The sequence below is a fragment of the Drosophila erecta genome, unplaced genomic scaffold, assembly GCF_003286155.1.
Source record: "Drosophila erecta strain 14021-0224.00,06,07 unplaced genomic scaffold, DereRS2 tig00000092-arrow-pilon, whole genome shotgun sequence".
In the NCBI taxonomy this organism is placed as follows: domain Eukaryota; kingdom Metazoa; phylum Arthropoda; class Insecta; order Diptera; family Drosophilidae; genus Drosophila; species Drosophila erecta.
Window position 1 is genome coordinate 16,808,746 of NW_020825207.1, and position 15,813 is coordinate 16,824,558.

Here is a 15,813-nt window from a genome sequence, read left to right on the forward strand (position 1 = left end):
CGTTGAAATAGCGGACGAACCCTTGTGGTGCAGGACCCCAGTCCATAATCCCTTTGGAAGCAGTTCCCTTTGGAAAATAGTGAAAACACAATCAAAATCCCCTGTACTTACGGAAGGAATTCGTGCCGGAGCTGGAGGATCCCCTGCTGGGACACTGGCGGTGCTTCCATGGCATCATGCTCGTCACACTCGAGTGGAGCTGGTGGTGTTTCTGCGGCGTCACCGAACCCGATCCGCCGACCGCACCGCCCACCGCTGCACCACCCACATGGGCGTGATAATGATGCGGATGCGGATGCGAGTGGGCGTGGGTGTGGGTGTGCGGATGCGGCAGCGTGTGCGGATGCTGCAGTGATGTCTGCGACTCGCGTTCTTTGAGGCCGTGTCCGATATCGCTGTCGAAGGATGTGAGCGTAAATGTGGACGAGGCGGCCAGGCCCAAGCAGCCGTTTGCCATTGCACCACCTGAGCCTGCGGTTCCCGAATGCATTTTCTGGTACGGCACACGACAACCACCAGTGCCGCCCGAGCCATCGATGTTCACCAAATTGCCAAAGCTGCGACTATTAATTGGCAGCGACCAGTCCATGCTGCTGGTGTGAAAGATTGCCGGCTGCTGGGCTGCCTCGTGTTGCTGTTGTGCGTCTGCATGTTGCAGCTGCTGCTGCTGCTGTTGCTGCTGCTGCTGCGGAAAACTCAGCAAGGACTGCGAGAAGCAGCGACAGCGCTGCTGCTGGAAGTGCGCCATTTGTTGCTGGTGGTGCTGCTTCTGCAGGTAGCGACTGTAGTGCGCCAAATGCCGTGCATAATCGCTGCTCGGCCCAATGGTATTGTATTTCGAGGATGTATTGCCGCCTGGCAGGAAGCACAGGCTGGGATCCGATTTCTTCGAGTGCGGCGAGAATATCTCGTCCTCCTCGTGGGCGGCAAAAGGGGGCGGTGGCGGTGGCGGGTTGGTGGTGGGCGTGGACGTGGACGTGGACGTGCGCGTGGGCGTGGCATTGCCGGGCAGCTTATGCCTATGGTTGTGGGCGTGGCCGGGCGGCTGGCACAGGTCCGGCTTCACCTGATTGTTGTTATTGTGATTAATGCCGGCCGCGATGTTGCAATTGTTGCTTGCATTGCTGTTGCTGCTGCTGTGATTGCTGGTCGTGGTGCACTTGAGCAATGTGGCAGTGCACTCGTCCAATGCAGACTTGGTGCACTCTTGCAACAGATCGCTGCTGCACAGCTGCGACAAGTTGTTATTGTGGCTGCTTTGCTGCTGCAGCTGCTGCTGCTGCTGCTGCAAATGTTGCAACAATCGCAGGCTGCGCATGCTGCCATTGCGTTTCATCGATGGGGGTGGGGGCACAGGCGGTATCACATCCACATCCGACAAGCTGGGCGTGTCGCTCTGGGAAGGGAAAGAAGGATGTGAGTATCAAGCTGTTGACAAAAGGGAAATCGCATTAAATCAAAATGGACATGAGCAGCTTCCGACGGATGTAACCCCACAACGTGCCTGTAAAAAGGATTGAGTTTGGAATAGATTCATTTGGAATCTATCAAACTGTCAAAACTAGTTGATGCTCTTCCACTCTATTTGTACCCTGAAAGATTTAATTTTTCCATTCCTAGTTTCTTAATCTTGTATATGTATATTACCATTTTACAGAGATGACAACGCTTTTATCCTGCACGTTACCCCTAAGCATTAACATTCTCCCAACGAAGTATATAAAAACTGCCTTTCAATACCGTAAAAACTTTCGCTCTACTCGTAACGAGCCCTGGAAAATATGCAACGCACTCCTTTTGACGTTACTTGGCGAGAATTCGGCAGAAGGAGCCCGAGATTTACAATGATGGGGCACCGTGCGGCGGAGCGAAGACGTTCCTTTGACCCCCTGGCTACATAAAATTTAATTATGCCATAGACACCGGTTCATACTGAAAGACTTCCACTCACACACACGCAGGGGGCAGGAGAGCCATAAAAGGCGTGCAAAAATGGGCAAGAAAAAGGTTTATCCCCGAAAACTCCCAGAAGTTTCCAAGAGTCGAGGCCAGGCCAAGTGCCCTAATTGAATTTGCCACGGTCAGCATCAGCATCAGCATCATCATCAGCAGCATCATCATAATCATCGTCATAATCATCGGCAGGAGGTGCTTAGGGACTTGAAATTGAATTTCAGTTACGGGAAATACATTTGCATTGATTTGCTTCCCCCTCTTTTGGGTTTCTTGGGTCGAATTATTTTTATGCGTCTGGGCGAAACGAGACGCATTGCCATTAATAAATATTTCCTTTGAATTTTGATTGCTTTACGCCCACTCCTGGAAGAATTCCTGCACCTCGGCTCGTTATTGTTGTCTGTGTCTTTTTGTTGATTATTTTTTATTTACTTTGACTTGTCCCTTTCACTTGTCCCTGGTTGTCCTGTCCAGTCGCCTCCTGTCCGATGCTTAAGTGGGAAATTGAAATTTTCATATTTTCATTTGGTAATTTATTTATTCTTTTTGCCCTCCGCCCGGCGACAGCTCAAATAATTTATGCAAATATTTAGCGGTGGCGTGTGCTGCATATTTTAAGACGGGCCAATTTGTAAACGGTCCACTTATTTTGAGTATTCTGATTTTCTTTTCTTTTATTCCAAGCTTAATTTCTTTGTTCAGGTGAATTCAATACGACAAAAATGTTTGTAGTAGCTGTTCTGAGATGTGTTACTTTTCTTCAAAGAATTGCAGTTTTATTTTACTAAGCCCTTTCTCTTCTAATTGGCATGTATCTTCCAACTATCTTTTCTTCGTTCACTCATTTCTTCAGAGCCCTCATACTTTTCCCCATGATGCTTCAACTCGTTACTTGCAGCTGCTGCGTTGGCAAATTAAACGCGGGCTATCCACTTTCTTTTAGCCCAGACCAACGAACATAGTTATTAAGCGAATAAATTCGTAAAAATGTATGCAACAGTAATGGTTGTTTGGTGTTTATGCCGCAAATTTGAAGACGACTTTATTGGGTTTCGGAAGGGTTGCGAAAAGTATGGGCGAACATGGGATGAGTTTGAAGTCTTGTGGTGAACCGCTCTCGTGGCTGTTTTAAGCATTAAATTGCTTGATATATCGCCTTAGTTTTTCCTCGCGACTTTTCTCCCGGCTTTGGCTGAACCACTCTTTTGCGTGGACATTTTTCCGGGTCTCCCGCTTTTTCGCTTCCCATCTTAGTGCTCACTTGAATTATGCTTTGCGTCTTTGTCTCGTTTTAAATTTCATAATGCACATTTTATAATAATTTTTCGTCTACTTTGCTGCAATTTTGTGCCATTTTTTACTATAATTTATGTAGCCATGTGTATGTATGTGCCACTGTGCGCTTTCCCTCTCAACTTTCTTGCTTCAGTTACAACAATTTAGCCATGGGAAAATGGCGATGGCTATGGGGGTTGTGTGTCGGGCGTAATGTTGAGTTATGGCAGTTTTGTAGTTTGCGAAAAAGTTTTTTACGAACATCCCTCTGTCTCACTTTTTCCCTCTGTTCGGGTATTTAGTTAAATGTTCGTAAAATTGAGTGTTGGTTATATTTTACTGGAACTTTGCTATCCCTGTGCTGGGAACTCCGTTCCCGCAGAACGTACAATCGCCTTTAATCGATTTGGCAAAAGCAATAAGCAAAAAACTTTTATAAATACTCAAGTTTGTTTTAGTTTTTCCTGAAGTCCGAGCATTCTCTTTGCCAATTTGTAATTATCCATCAGAGCTTTTAACTTTACGACTTTATCAAGGGCCATTTCGGCATTTGTTTTCGCTTTAAAAGTCCGTTGGCCAAAAAGAAAAACTGGCCAATTATTAGGGCTGTAAACGTGGCAAGTTTGACCATTAAAACTTCGTATGGGGAGTACAGCCATAGTGGCTTCCTTATAGTTTTTTTTAGACATATCATTTAATTTAATACATTTTACTTTGACGAATGATATATATGAACAGATTGCGTATACGTAATGTAGATCTATTTTACTACATATTACTTACTTTAAAATGAAATTAATGTGTTCACAAGTATTTTTTGTAATGCAGTTCACTAAAACAGCCAGCTACCATATATCAATCCATTCATCAATCTGCTTTAACAAGAGTTTGATAAATTTAAAGTCCGAATGTGACTAGCAACTAAATGGAGCTAAATGTAACGCATAGCGTAAATAAAACCCTAAAAACGATGCTAGTAAATTATGTTTGCCGTTTGAACAACGAACCGAAGACACATAGTTGAGAGTGAGTAAGGACAGAAATGGAACAGCGGCAGAGATGGGAAATGGAAAAGCTCTTCCGGCAGTTGGAAAAGCGCCCACGCATGCCACCAAATTGCAGCCACAATTTGCTGCAACGAACTCAACTGAAAACTGAAAGCCGAAAGTGGAGCAGGCCCATGGAAAGGCATACATCAAATGTGTCAAAGAGATTTGTTATGCATGACAGAGATCTGTGCCAGCAAACTCGCCAAAGTATCAAAAATAGGGACTTTAAGAGCCCCTGCGATCTATAATTGTTTACATTTATTATTTCATTTAAAAAGTATAGTTGTTACGAAGACCATATGATGGAAACAAAACTTTCAACGTTTTAAACAATGAATTGAAAATGACCTAACCACAATTGACGCTCTTTTCCATATGCACTTTATATTGTTATACACCACTCAACTTTTATGTGAAAAAATCTATTTAACTTCCCGAAAATTAAAGGAAGAGACTTTTGAAATACATTTGCACTGCGTAGCTTTATTGAACCGAAGCATATCCAAACTTCTTCAAGATACTATACTGTAATGGGTTTCGAGTCAGGTTGATGTGTCTGCTGAAATGAGTAAATCTATATGGGTTAGAAACAACGTCGTTTCCCCGCTTACACAAATAAAATGGGGAATAAATTTATACAAAATTCGACTAGATCAGATTGGTTTTCTTGATGAGGTTGAGGAACTCCTCCTTGCTAACCTCACCATCACCGGAAATATTCGCCTCGTCGATCATCTCCTGCAGTTCCTCGTCGGTGAGCTGTTCACCCAGCTCCTTGGCAACGCGTTTCAAGTTGGCGAATGAGATGCTGCCGGTGCGGTCGTCGTCGAAGAAGGAAAACGCCTTCATCATATCCTGATTAGAGTCCTTTTCGGCCATTTTCAGGCGCATAAGATATAGGAAATCGTTAAAGGCAATCCTTCCCGTCTTGTCCTTATCAATTTCGTCCATCATGCGCTTGATATCCTCTTTTTTCGGCTCGAATCCCAGGGCACGAATGGCCACGCGAAGTTCCTTGGTTTCGATAAAGCCCGTGCACTGGGTATCGAACAAATCGAAGGCTTTCTTAATGTCTACCTTCTGGCTCAGCGAAAGGTCAAAGGTCGGCAGCTTGGGCTTTTTCGATTTTTTAGACCTGCTGGAGATCGATGCAGTCGACTGCATCACACTTGCGGAGGACACCATGCTACCAAGACGTTTGCTCGACATGATGATTTTATCGATTTTTCAGTATCGAAATCGCCAGGAATGTCGATTGTCCGAGATCTGCTCTCTGTGAATGTGAACGTATACTGTGTAGAAATCGGGCGGGCTGTTCAATTTGGCCGACAGCTGTGGACACGACCTACTTGGTTACGATAGTTTCTAACGATCACAAAACTCCATAAGCCCAGCTTAAAAATCATTTAGATAGGAAAAATGGATGTGTATTAAATTCTAAAGAAACATTAAAAGGGCATTATTGCCTTAGTTATCTCCCTAATCCACTTTGCATTCGGTTAATTTATCGATCCGAAGTGCTGCCTCACAGCATTTGCCACAACAATCAAAATTCATATGTGCCCTAATGTTTGGCGAACTTCAAGTCTCCTCCCTTCCCCCCTCAACTCGCAGACAGCCTGGTGGCCTGAGCCCGAACCTCAAGAGTCAGTGGGTGTGGTGGCAGGTGGCAGGTGTCAGTCAGTCGGTCGTTAGACTACAACATCCACCACACCACCTACGTGCCACGCTCTGTTTGGTTATCGCATTTGCCTGTTGCAAAACTCTGGCGGAATTTCTGGTGGAGGCACGTGCCGTGCTGCTCATGATTACAACTACAATTACACAAAGTGTAGCGGGATTTCACTCACCTGGGGGTCTCCAGCTCCTCCTGCTCCTACTCCACCAGCTCCTCCTCCAGATCCCATTCCCAGTCCCAGTCCGATTCCCAATCCCGTTTCCATCCCAGTCAGCGATAATTTACGATTACGCTCGCGCTCCAGTCTCATAAGTATCTGCGCATTCTGCTCGCAGGAGTAGGTGTGTGTCTTACGCTTTCGTTCCAGACTGTACTCGTACAGCGGCCTTGCCGCATTCGGTTGCAAATCCAGTTGGGCCTCGTCGCCGGCATCGCAGCTGCACAGGGACTGATTGGAGCGGCCCTTGCTCCGCTTCAGGGATCCGCGGTTCGACGACGAGGGTGTCAGGCGCTGTTCGCTCACAAAATTCGAGAAGGTGACCACATTGCCAAAGGAACCTGGCGGAAGATAGAAACTTTTAAATGTTTGCACTTCCTAAAATATTCTACATTCTAGTAATGTGCGCTTCTTCTACTCTTGGCGTCAGAAACGCATCCTTCCACATGTTTCATACTCTTCAACGAGTTTGTTATACCCTTTACTCTACGAGTAACAGAAGGAATAATTAAAGCAACACAATCTTCAGCTATGTATGTATATTCTATTATTTTCTGACAGAACTTGTATTATGTATGCTTAAGCTTTCCAAAGTTTACCTGATATGCCTAATTAAAACAGTGAGATATTATTTACAGCATATTCTACAGCCACAATGCACTTAAGCGGGCACTGAGCATGCTGGCAGTAATATCTTAATTATAGCTGTTAGGTTCTGACACTTAGTGGGTTAATGAGCAAGCTGGTAAAACTATAACATGATTGACTGATGGGGCTCTGGTGTTTAGTTACCCCTCAGAAGAGTGCTACCCACCTGAAGTGGCTCCTTTTCGCTTGGATGGCGAGACGTAGAAGATGTCGTGCTCATCGAACTCCACGCTCCGCTGACTTGTTATGCCGGCACCACCATTCAAATTCAAGCCAACCGCACCGCCCAAACCACCGGCACCACCAAGTGCTGTGGTGGCCGTGGCCGTACTACTGCTGGTGGTGCTGGCCGCACTGTTGCCACCGCTGCTCAGGTTGCAGCCGTGATCCGCCAAGGCGTGCAGCATGGGATGCACCTGTCGATCTCTGAGGGAGTGCTGCTTGTGCAGGCCATTGGCTCGTCTTAGCTCCGTCATCGTGCTGATTTCACTCTGCGCGTCTTTTATTCCCGGAGCCGGCTTATTGTCATCACTCCTCCGCTCATGAAATATTCATGCCACACGACTTCGAGTCCTTCGCGACTGGGGCATTAGCATATCACTTTGATTTCAAACGGGCTTGCTTGCTATATTTTTAATTTTAAATTTGCCCCCTTGCTGGCTAAGCTGGCTAACAGTTTCCTTGTGTCAATACAGCAGATTCGCAATCCGATTTGCCAGCTAACTGTTTCAATTCTGGCCCGCGCCCCTTGCCGTCTTGGCCCTCTCATTGCCAGCTTTTGCGAATTTCTTCCTTTTTTGACTGCTTACATTCTTTTCGCTTTTTTACAATCGGTTTCTCTTTGGCGGGCTGGCTTTGTTTGCCCTGTTAATAGACTTGGCTTAGTCGCCGCCGGTTGTTTGTCTATAATAACTGCAAAGAGACAGCAAAAGGAGTGAGAGATGAGATTAAGCTTAGGCTTAGGCGATATGTGTATGCTGAAAAGTCTATTCTAAATTGATTTCATTGTTTGCCGTAGTATCAGACGAAGTGTGTGCTTGTAAATATGTACAAATAATTTATGGAGGCAGATATTTACTTATTTACCAAGGGAATTTCCCAAGCAAAGTAAGCTGGAAATACTTGAGTAAAATTCTTGGGCATCAATCAAGTTCGGTTTTGTAAGGAATCGACCTAAATTTTATTGCTGCCTAAGGTCACAAAATGAATATATTTATTGTCCGATATTTTTATACTAGTCCGTAATTTAATTTCAATTTCTAGTCTGTATATCATATAAATTTATTAATCATAAAAGATATGCATATTCTTTTCAATATTTACCCTGTCTCCAAATGAACACAAACACCTTGCCAATTAACAGGGCATTGGTCTATTGATTTTTCGGGCGCGTGTTGTAAAAGTTATTTATTTTCTGATCTCCCAGTTGATTGGAGTTTTTTCTGCGGCACTTCAGTAATTTAAGACCAAAATGGACGCCTTATGCTAGGCAACAATATTTCCCCTCAACTTTGTAATATTTTGATGTCAAACTTTTCGCATAATCGATGGCAACTTTTTAATAAGCAAAAGCCGGCGAAACGAAAACAAAAGCCAAAACAAATATAATAATCAAGCAAACGGGCGGGAAGGGCAAACGGAATTTTTTCGAGGGCCAACAAAAAAAGGGAATGGCATGACAGCCGTGCTCCCCAGAAAGTATGCAACGTAATAATAACGTTAAACGATAATCAGAACAGGCTAAGCGGCAACAACAAGTGGCTTCCTTGAAGAAGTTCCCCCGATTTTGCCTTATACATATATATGTATTTATATAAATTGAGCGAGCCGCAGGGGCATAAATATGAAAGGAAACAAATAGGCAACTTGAGCCAACTCTCAAGAGTCACACGTAGCACCCCCCATGAGCGTGTATATATTTGTGTGTGTATATACTTGCAATATTTATCGCTTCTTAAGTATTTTTAAGAAGTTTGCCATCGCCAAGTTTTGACGACAGCTAACAGCAACAACCAAACAACCAGACAACCAAACAAGCTACAAGCAAACACCCAACCCCAGCAAACATTTTTATCTTGGGCATATTTCGAGAGTCACTTCACTTGTCACAAGTCTCGGCGGGGAGCAAATTGTTTGAGACTTTTGTTTGGAAGCAGGCAGCCCCATCCCAAAAATTCTTTTTGGCCAAAGTTTTGAAGGCTTTAATCAACTTGTGGCACCTAATGAGCGCCTGTAATGAGTTAATTGTTTCACATTGTTGTGCAGATGCAGTACGCTTAAGTGTTTTAGATTGTTGGGAATCTTCCTTCATCACGTCAGTTACCATAGTGATAGTTTGAAAAGTGTGACTTAATTTGATTTAAATAGAAGCCGTACTCTTACTTTTACCAGTTCTTCTCAAATAATACATTTGATTTTGTGGAACAAATAAAGAGCTAAATTTTACCCGTACAGTAATCTGAAATTGTGTATATCTATATATCTATATAGATATTTATATCTTTTCGATTGTTTAAGAACTTTTCACCGCAATATTCGGCATCATTTGTGTTGGAGGTGCCATCGTCACTAGTCTGTTTCCCCGTTCAGGGGTGTTTTTGTTTGATGGTTCATATATGTAGTTGGGTTTTTCGTACTGGTCGTAAACTGCGTGGTCCTTTTCCTAAAGATGAGTTTAGGGAGGGACAACGACAAACTCAAATGAAAATCTAATTTGGAGCAGAACGCACTGAAAGTGTGACGGAGACGGAAAAGTAGAGGGAGATAGCAACACAAGTGATACATGGGTTCATGGCATTTGCGTTTAAAGACCTCAAAAAGGACTTCCGCCTGCACTGGCCTACAAATTAACATGCCCCAATCTGTGACTGTCTCTGTGTTCGTATGCGTATGGGTGCCGGAGTGTGAGTGTGCGTAAGTGTGTGGGTGGCATGAATTATGAGTAAGCCAGCTGCAGACTTAATGGAAAATGCTCAAGCCGGGCCAAGAGTTTCTGGCCAAGAGCACGCAAAGCGTAAATTAGAAGAATGTTGAAGAAACAGCGACAAGGAAAGTTAATCTCGAGCTACCGAAGCCTATATGCTCTGCCATTACTGTAGACTTTGTTTGTAATGTAAGTTCTTATTTAATTATCGCGTTGTTAATCTGGGAAACTACAAAATAATGTTTGACGGCGGGTATGACGTGTGTATTAAACTTAATCCCACTTTGAAAGGTCCAATAGGTCCGTGGTTAGTTCGACTTATCCCTCGGAAAGAGTATATTACCGGAAATTCCCATTGCGCCCACGTAATCACGCATGTGTATACTGGTACAAGTGTGATGTAATAAGTTGTTGTAATGCTCGCGTAACTCATAAATTAGACACGATCTATTACGGACGGATTTATATGCATGAGAAGTCGGAAACAGAGACAAAAGCGCAGAATCAAGCAGCATATAACTTGATAAAATGGCTGGCAACGAGTGGGTGTCATTTTTAATTTTTGACACGTAGTCTTAACCAAAAAGGACGAACATGTGTTCTTGACATTGCAAATAAAAATATAAAAAGCGCAACGCAAGGCATAAAATGAACAAGTATTTTAAAATTCCAATTCCGGGCTGAAATTCTCGTATCGTATCGTATAATGAGTTCTCTGGCGGCGGGTCATAAATACCATTTGGAGTGTATGCAGCGCCCATAGGTAGGATATAAAAATTTGTTTAACACGCACACGTACAACTGGCACACACACATGTACGCTTATAAGCTTATGCATACAGGAGCAAATCAAATTTGTTTTATTCCACTTCTTTTTTGCTTTTGCGTTGCTGTCGTTTTTATGACAGCGCAGCAAATTAATGAAATTTACGCAATAAATCATTTCAGCTAAAATGTGCTCAGACAGAGACGGATACACTAGAAATATGTGTTAAATAAATGAAAGCGCCTCCCTAAAGGCTGTAAAGTTAACCAAATAAAGTAACAATTAGCCAGAAAAATGCATGAGCATTGTAACAATAGAATCAGAAGTAGCAAGCGGACTTTAAATGAAGTTTAAATTCCTTTTTTATTGTATTTTAATATGCCAGTAAAGCTGTGAACATAACATTGTTTGCTTAATTAAATTAGCATTCGGGGGTATATTAAATAAATATTTTAATTGATACATGTGTATCAAAGGACAGGAATTGAAGCGGCACTTCAATTGCCATACTTTTATCAATCAATAACATAAGACGGGATTCGTTGTAATTTTCAAGCCGCTTGCTTCTAATCAATTTCAACAAATTCTCGCTCAGTTCGCCTCATTACGGAATTTATTTCCACAGCCAGCTGTCTGTGGGTAAGCTGCCACATTTATTTAAACGAAAACTTTGGCAGTTTCGGCTTCGGATGCCGCCGCTAGCACCTCCCTCATCCACTTTCTGCACATTTAGCAATCCCATTCGCAACTCATATTTTTAGACTTTGCCCCTAAGTGCGTTGACTGCACTTTTGGCGCTCGCATAAAACTTTTTCGGGCTCACTGACCCCCTCCAAATCGCCGGAATCCTCGCCACCCCACAAATAGTCATCTGGCTTTGTGGAGCCCCTCCTCCGAGCGCCAGGCCCCCTCGCTTCTATCTCGTGTAATTCAGCTTGCATCCGTTTCTAAAAAGTTACGCTGCACCCGAAAATTCAAGTGGTTGGACCAAAGGCTTTTAGCTGACTTAACACCAGCAATCGCGCGTATACAAACATCCTCAGATGCACAGAGAGAAAATCTGTAGATGACACTTTTTGTTAATTCTAAAAGCAGAAATGATATAATTTTAAAGGTATCCAATCCTTTTCAGTGGCCCCAAAGCACCAGCACATTCTTGGCTTACATATTTATGTACCTCTTCCTGTGCTTTCACTTCCCCGTTTTAGTGGCCTCATAAAGCTTGAGCTTAAGCATGTCGCAAAGAAAGGGTTTCCTGCTATTCCCGAAAATTTGGGGAAAAAATTCGCGCTTGGAAATTGTGTGTATATGTGTGACTTTTGTGGATGCAAAATAAAAAGCCACTTCACAATGGCGGGCGTGACTTAAAATATAGAAATAACTTACAGCATAGCTCTAGTCAAACAATGCGCGACATTTTCTCGAAGAATTCAGAAAGGATCAACGCCCCCTTTGCTTTGAATATAAGTGGGCGTTCCAACCCAGTCTTGGCCAGAGTTTTGAATTTAGCAGCTAAAATCCCCGAGTCTCGCTCTGCCTTTTCTCGCCTTTTTTGTCAGAATCAGTCCCAAAACTTTAGTCTTTGCCATCCATTGTTGGTGGGGCTTAGATGTCTGTGTGGATCTTCGTTACTATTTATACCCGTTACTCGTTGAGTAAATGGTATACTGGACTCGTTGAAAAGTGTGTACTAGGTAGAAGCGTTTCCGACCCATATTCTTGATCAGGTTCAAGAGCCGAGTCGATCTGACCATGTCCGTCCTTCTGTCTGTCAGTCTGTACGGACGTCGACATCTAAGGAAAACTTCTACGCTCACACTTTTGAAAATGGTTTGGTTTTTTTTTTGGATTTTATTATTGTTCTTGTCAATTTCCATTGATATGCCAAAGAGAATTTTAAACTTTCTCTATCACACTCCCACTAGCTGAGTAACAGGTATCTGATAGTCGAGGAGCTTGACTATAGCGTTGTCTCTAGTTATATTTCAAGTTGAAGTTATTTTTCTCAATTTTCTTTAATATCTTAACGTCGAGGAACTCGTTTTATAGCGTTCTCTCTTGTTATACTTAACTTAAAGTACATTTTTTCAAAGCATTTTGTCTTTTTTACGAACCTCGGAAACGCCGCTTGTCCTTTGAGTAAACTGACAGTGAATTCAATATTAGGTGTACTTTACTTCACGGATTGCCAGTCAGTTCTGAAAGGAAAGAAACGAAAATGTGTTTTAATTCTAGAATTTTAAAGCTCCCATGTTCATACTTTTAATTTCATTTATTTATTTATTATTATTTACTATTGCTTCCAAACATAAATCAGCAACCACTCGCGTTAAAGAGCTGACCATCTTGGTGTGTGATTTGTTTTGAATCATTTTTGTTGTGTTTGCTTACAGTGGCTTTTGGCTGTGGAGCTGCATATTTGCATGATATTAATTTGCATAATTATGTTGGCCATAAAGAAATGCTAGCTAACAATTATAAAGGCCACAGACAAGCTCACTGGCAGCAACAAAAAAAATAAATCGAGGGCAGTTGCCAAACACACGCTGTCATAACTAATATAGAGTTATTTATCCCCAGGGACCGATTTATATTACTTTCCTGTTAGCCATGAAGTCCTCGTCTTTTCTAGAGGAGGTTAGTGCTACAAGGTCCTTGCTGCTCCACATTACCAGTCCTGCTCCGAAAATTTATCAGTGTCAAAAAATAATAGCGCGCCCGGTTTCGCTTTTAATAATTTCCCCTGCCGAGTGGAGCATTTGGAGCGGAAATTGCCGCTGCTCGAGTTTCGGGGCCGGGTCGTTTGGGGCCTTGAAAACAATGGTCAGATGCAGAGCTGCACTCAGGACATACGCCCCTAAATTATTTCAACTTCGAATGCTCATGGAGAAACTCGCTGGGGGAAAACAACAGTCGCCCCGAATCCCAATCGCATCTGTTTGTTAGTGTCGGACGAAAATGTTCATTAAATTGATGTAATTTCACTTTAAACCTGAATTTTCTTGCCTGATTCGAATGCACTTATTTGTTTGTTTTACTTGCCATATTGGCAGCTCTTGACATTTCGTGAATAAATTAAATTATTGGCTCTTCTGCGTACCCTGATTAATATTATTTGCTAATGGAAAGGATTAATGGCTTTTCCTTCAATATAATTGCATTCGATATGAATTGAAATTCATTAACATTATTTAATTAAGATAAACATTCACTGAACATGTATTCTTATTAATTAATAAAGTCAAGTGAACCTAACTTTAGTGCATAGCTGAGCTATACAAATATAGCTGCAGCTATGTTATCGTACTGAAAGCTGAATAGTTTTCCTCTTCCGGCCATCTATTAAGATTTCATAATGCGACTCCGCCTTTTTTTCAGCTGTCCGCACATTTAGCAGCCGAAACTTTGGACATAAATTCAAGACCTTACTCTCATAAATATTGCCCACTTATGCAGCATCAAGAAGCTCTTGTTGTTTTCCCTGGGGCCTTTGTCGGGCTGAGCTATTGACTAAATACTTTGTCAAACTCATAAATTTAACATAAATATTTAAAAAATGCCAAAAACCAGATGAACAAAAATGTGCCAGGGCAAAATTGAGCTGAAAAGTTTTCCCGATGGGCGGAGCCATATGTATCAGCCCGAAACTTTATTGGCTTGTTTTTTTGAACCTCATAAAAGCAAGACGGACAGCAACTTAGGCAGCTTCTTTCTTATTCATGGGTATGGCTCGTCAAAGCCTACTTAATGCCCAATATTGGCCAAGGCTTAAACAGTTTTGACCATTTCATGAGCTCAACTTTGTTGGGCCAAAGTTTCTTCTTCCTCACTTTTTTCGAACCCACGTTGATATTGAATAGCGGTGGGCTGCAGGAAATTAAGGCATTAATATTCAGCGTTGAGCGCGACTTCAATGGTGGAGCAACTAGAGATGTGTGGCGACTCACACGGAAAAACATGTTTTTATAAAAATAATATTTCAATCTTTAATTCTTTATCTCGTAAGGTTAATTATCTAGAATTTTACCATATTTAATTGCGTAATTCTGCAATTTGTGCTACAGATTATTTTTGAAAAGTGAACCGAACTACAAAGTTTTCTACCAGTGTAGCTGGCCTAAGTGGTCGATATCCTGGCAGAGGTGTTGTTTGGCTCCATTATCACAAACACACACAGTTCCGTGTAGCATTAGGCTTTAATAAGTCAATAAGTTTGCTTTCAGGTATCCCGAACATGGCTCGGAACATTCTTATCCTTATCCCCCAAATTGGTGAGTGCATTAATATTTATGCCCATACAACACCCAGGACTTGTTCTTCTCTGGCCATGCGTGCGTTATAAATAAAATTAAATGTATCAGTTAAGTTGAATTTTTGGCTCCGTATCCGAAAAGGAGTTCGGTGTCGATAATTCCACTTGCTTTTGGGGATAATGAGGTTGAGGTGGGGTGGGTAGATTGGTGGGTCCTACTTCGGATAATGATGCAGTCGTTAGCGTCAAGACTCTGCTTCAAGGGTTCTAGGTCCTTTAACGAAAATATCCGTGGATGAGAAGTTATGTCTTATGACCGTAGCTGTAATTAGGTTTTGGCATAACTTAGTGGAGTGCTGCATGCCATTGGTGATTGTGGGGGGATTTATTATTCCGGGGTCTTTTTAAAGGTGTAACCAGAAAATATCCCTATTAGGAACTTTATGTAGAAACATAAATATTGCTTAAGGAATGCCAACAGTTTTCAGAGAGTTTTTACTAACTTATTTACTTCCTTAGCGATAGCTACTCATTTAATTTACTTTTTACATTTCTCTTTAAGTTTTCACAGCTTACACAATTTTTATTGTCTAAGGGCTAAATTAATATTTATGAAGTAACAAATAGTTAACTATCTAGTCCTACTTCCCAACCTACTGCTATAAGCTATTTTCACTTCAACTGAGCTTCCAGCTTCCACTCAGCACCCTCGATTATTAGCCTTCTTCGTGGTAACGCGTTTTCCCCACTTTTCCCCGATTTTCCTTTAGTTTTCCCGTGTTTTCGTGCAGGCACCTTATCTATATAGTGCTGTGTGCTGCCGCTATCAAATAACATCTTTATCATACATTTTTGTGTTACATGCACGCGACTGAAATAAAAATAATGATCAAGGAAAGTACGGAAAACTAAGGGGCGAAAGAGGGGAAAACGATGGCATATTCCTAGCTTTATACTACCAAAGCGAAATAAGAACAGCAAAAATAGCATTAACTACAACCTCAACTGTTCGAAGAATTAACTCACATGCTTGGCATAATAAGCATAAC

At 42.2% G+C, this 15,813-nt stretch overlaps 2 protein-coding genes across 2 annotated transcripts in view; both read right to left on the bottom strand.

Annotated features, from left to right (window-relative positions):
- The window catches only part of LOC6549143, a 50,076-nt gene extending 42,777 nt beyond the window's left edge, over positions 1 to 7,299 (bottom strand). Inside the window, exons 1-3 of the mRNA XM_026980850.1 lie at positions 6,990 to 7,299; positions 6,131 to 6,516; positions 112 to 1,396 (exon numbers count right to left, since the gene is read on the bottom strand). Coding sequence (XP_026836651.1) covers positions 112 to 1,396; positions 6,131 to 6,516; positions 6,990 to 7,299 — 1,981 coding nt within the window. The remainder of the gene's footprint in view (positions 1 to 111; positions 1,397 to 6,130; positions 6,517 to 6,989) is intronic.
- LOC6549141 (caltractin) lies at positions 4,744 to 5,586 on the bottom strand. The gene has a single exon (XM_001974358.3). It carries the CDS (start codon positions 5,487 to 5,489, stop codon positions 4,929 to 4,931), a length of 561 nt encoding a protein of 186 aa, XP_001974394.1. The 5' UTR covers positions 5,490 to 5,586; the 3' UTR covers positions 4,744 to 4,928.
- Positions 7,300 to 15,813: the final 8,514 nt, after the last annotated feature.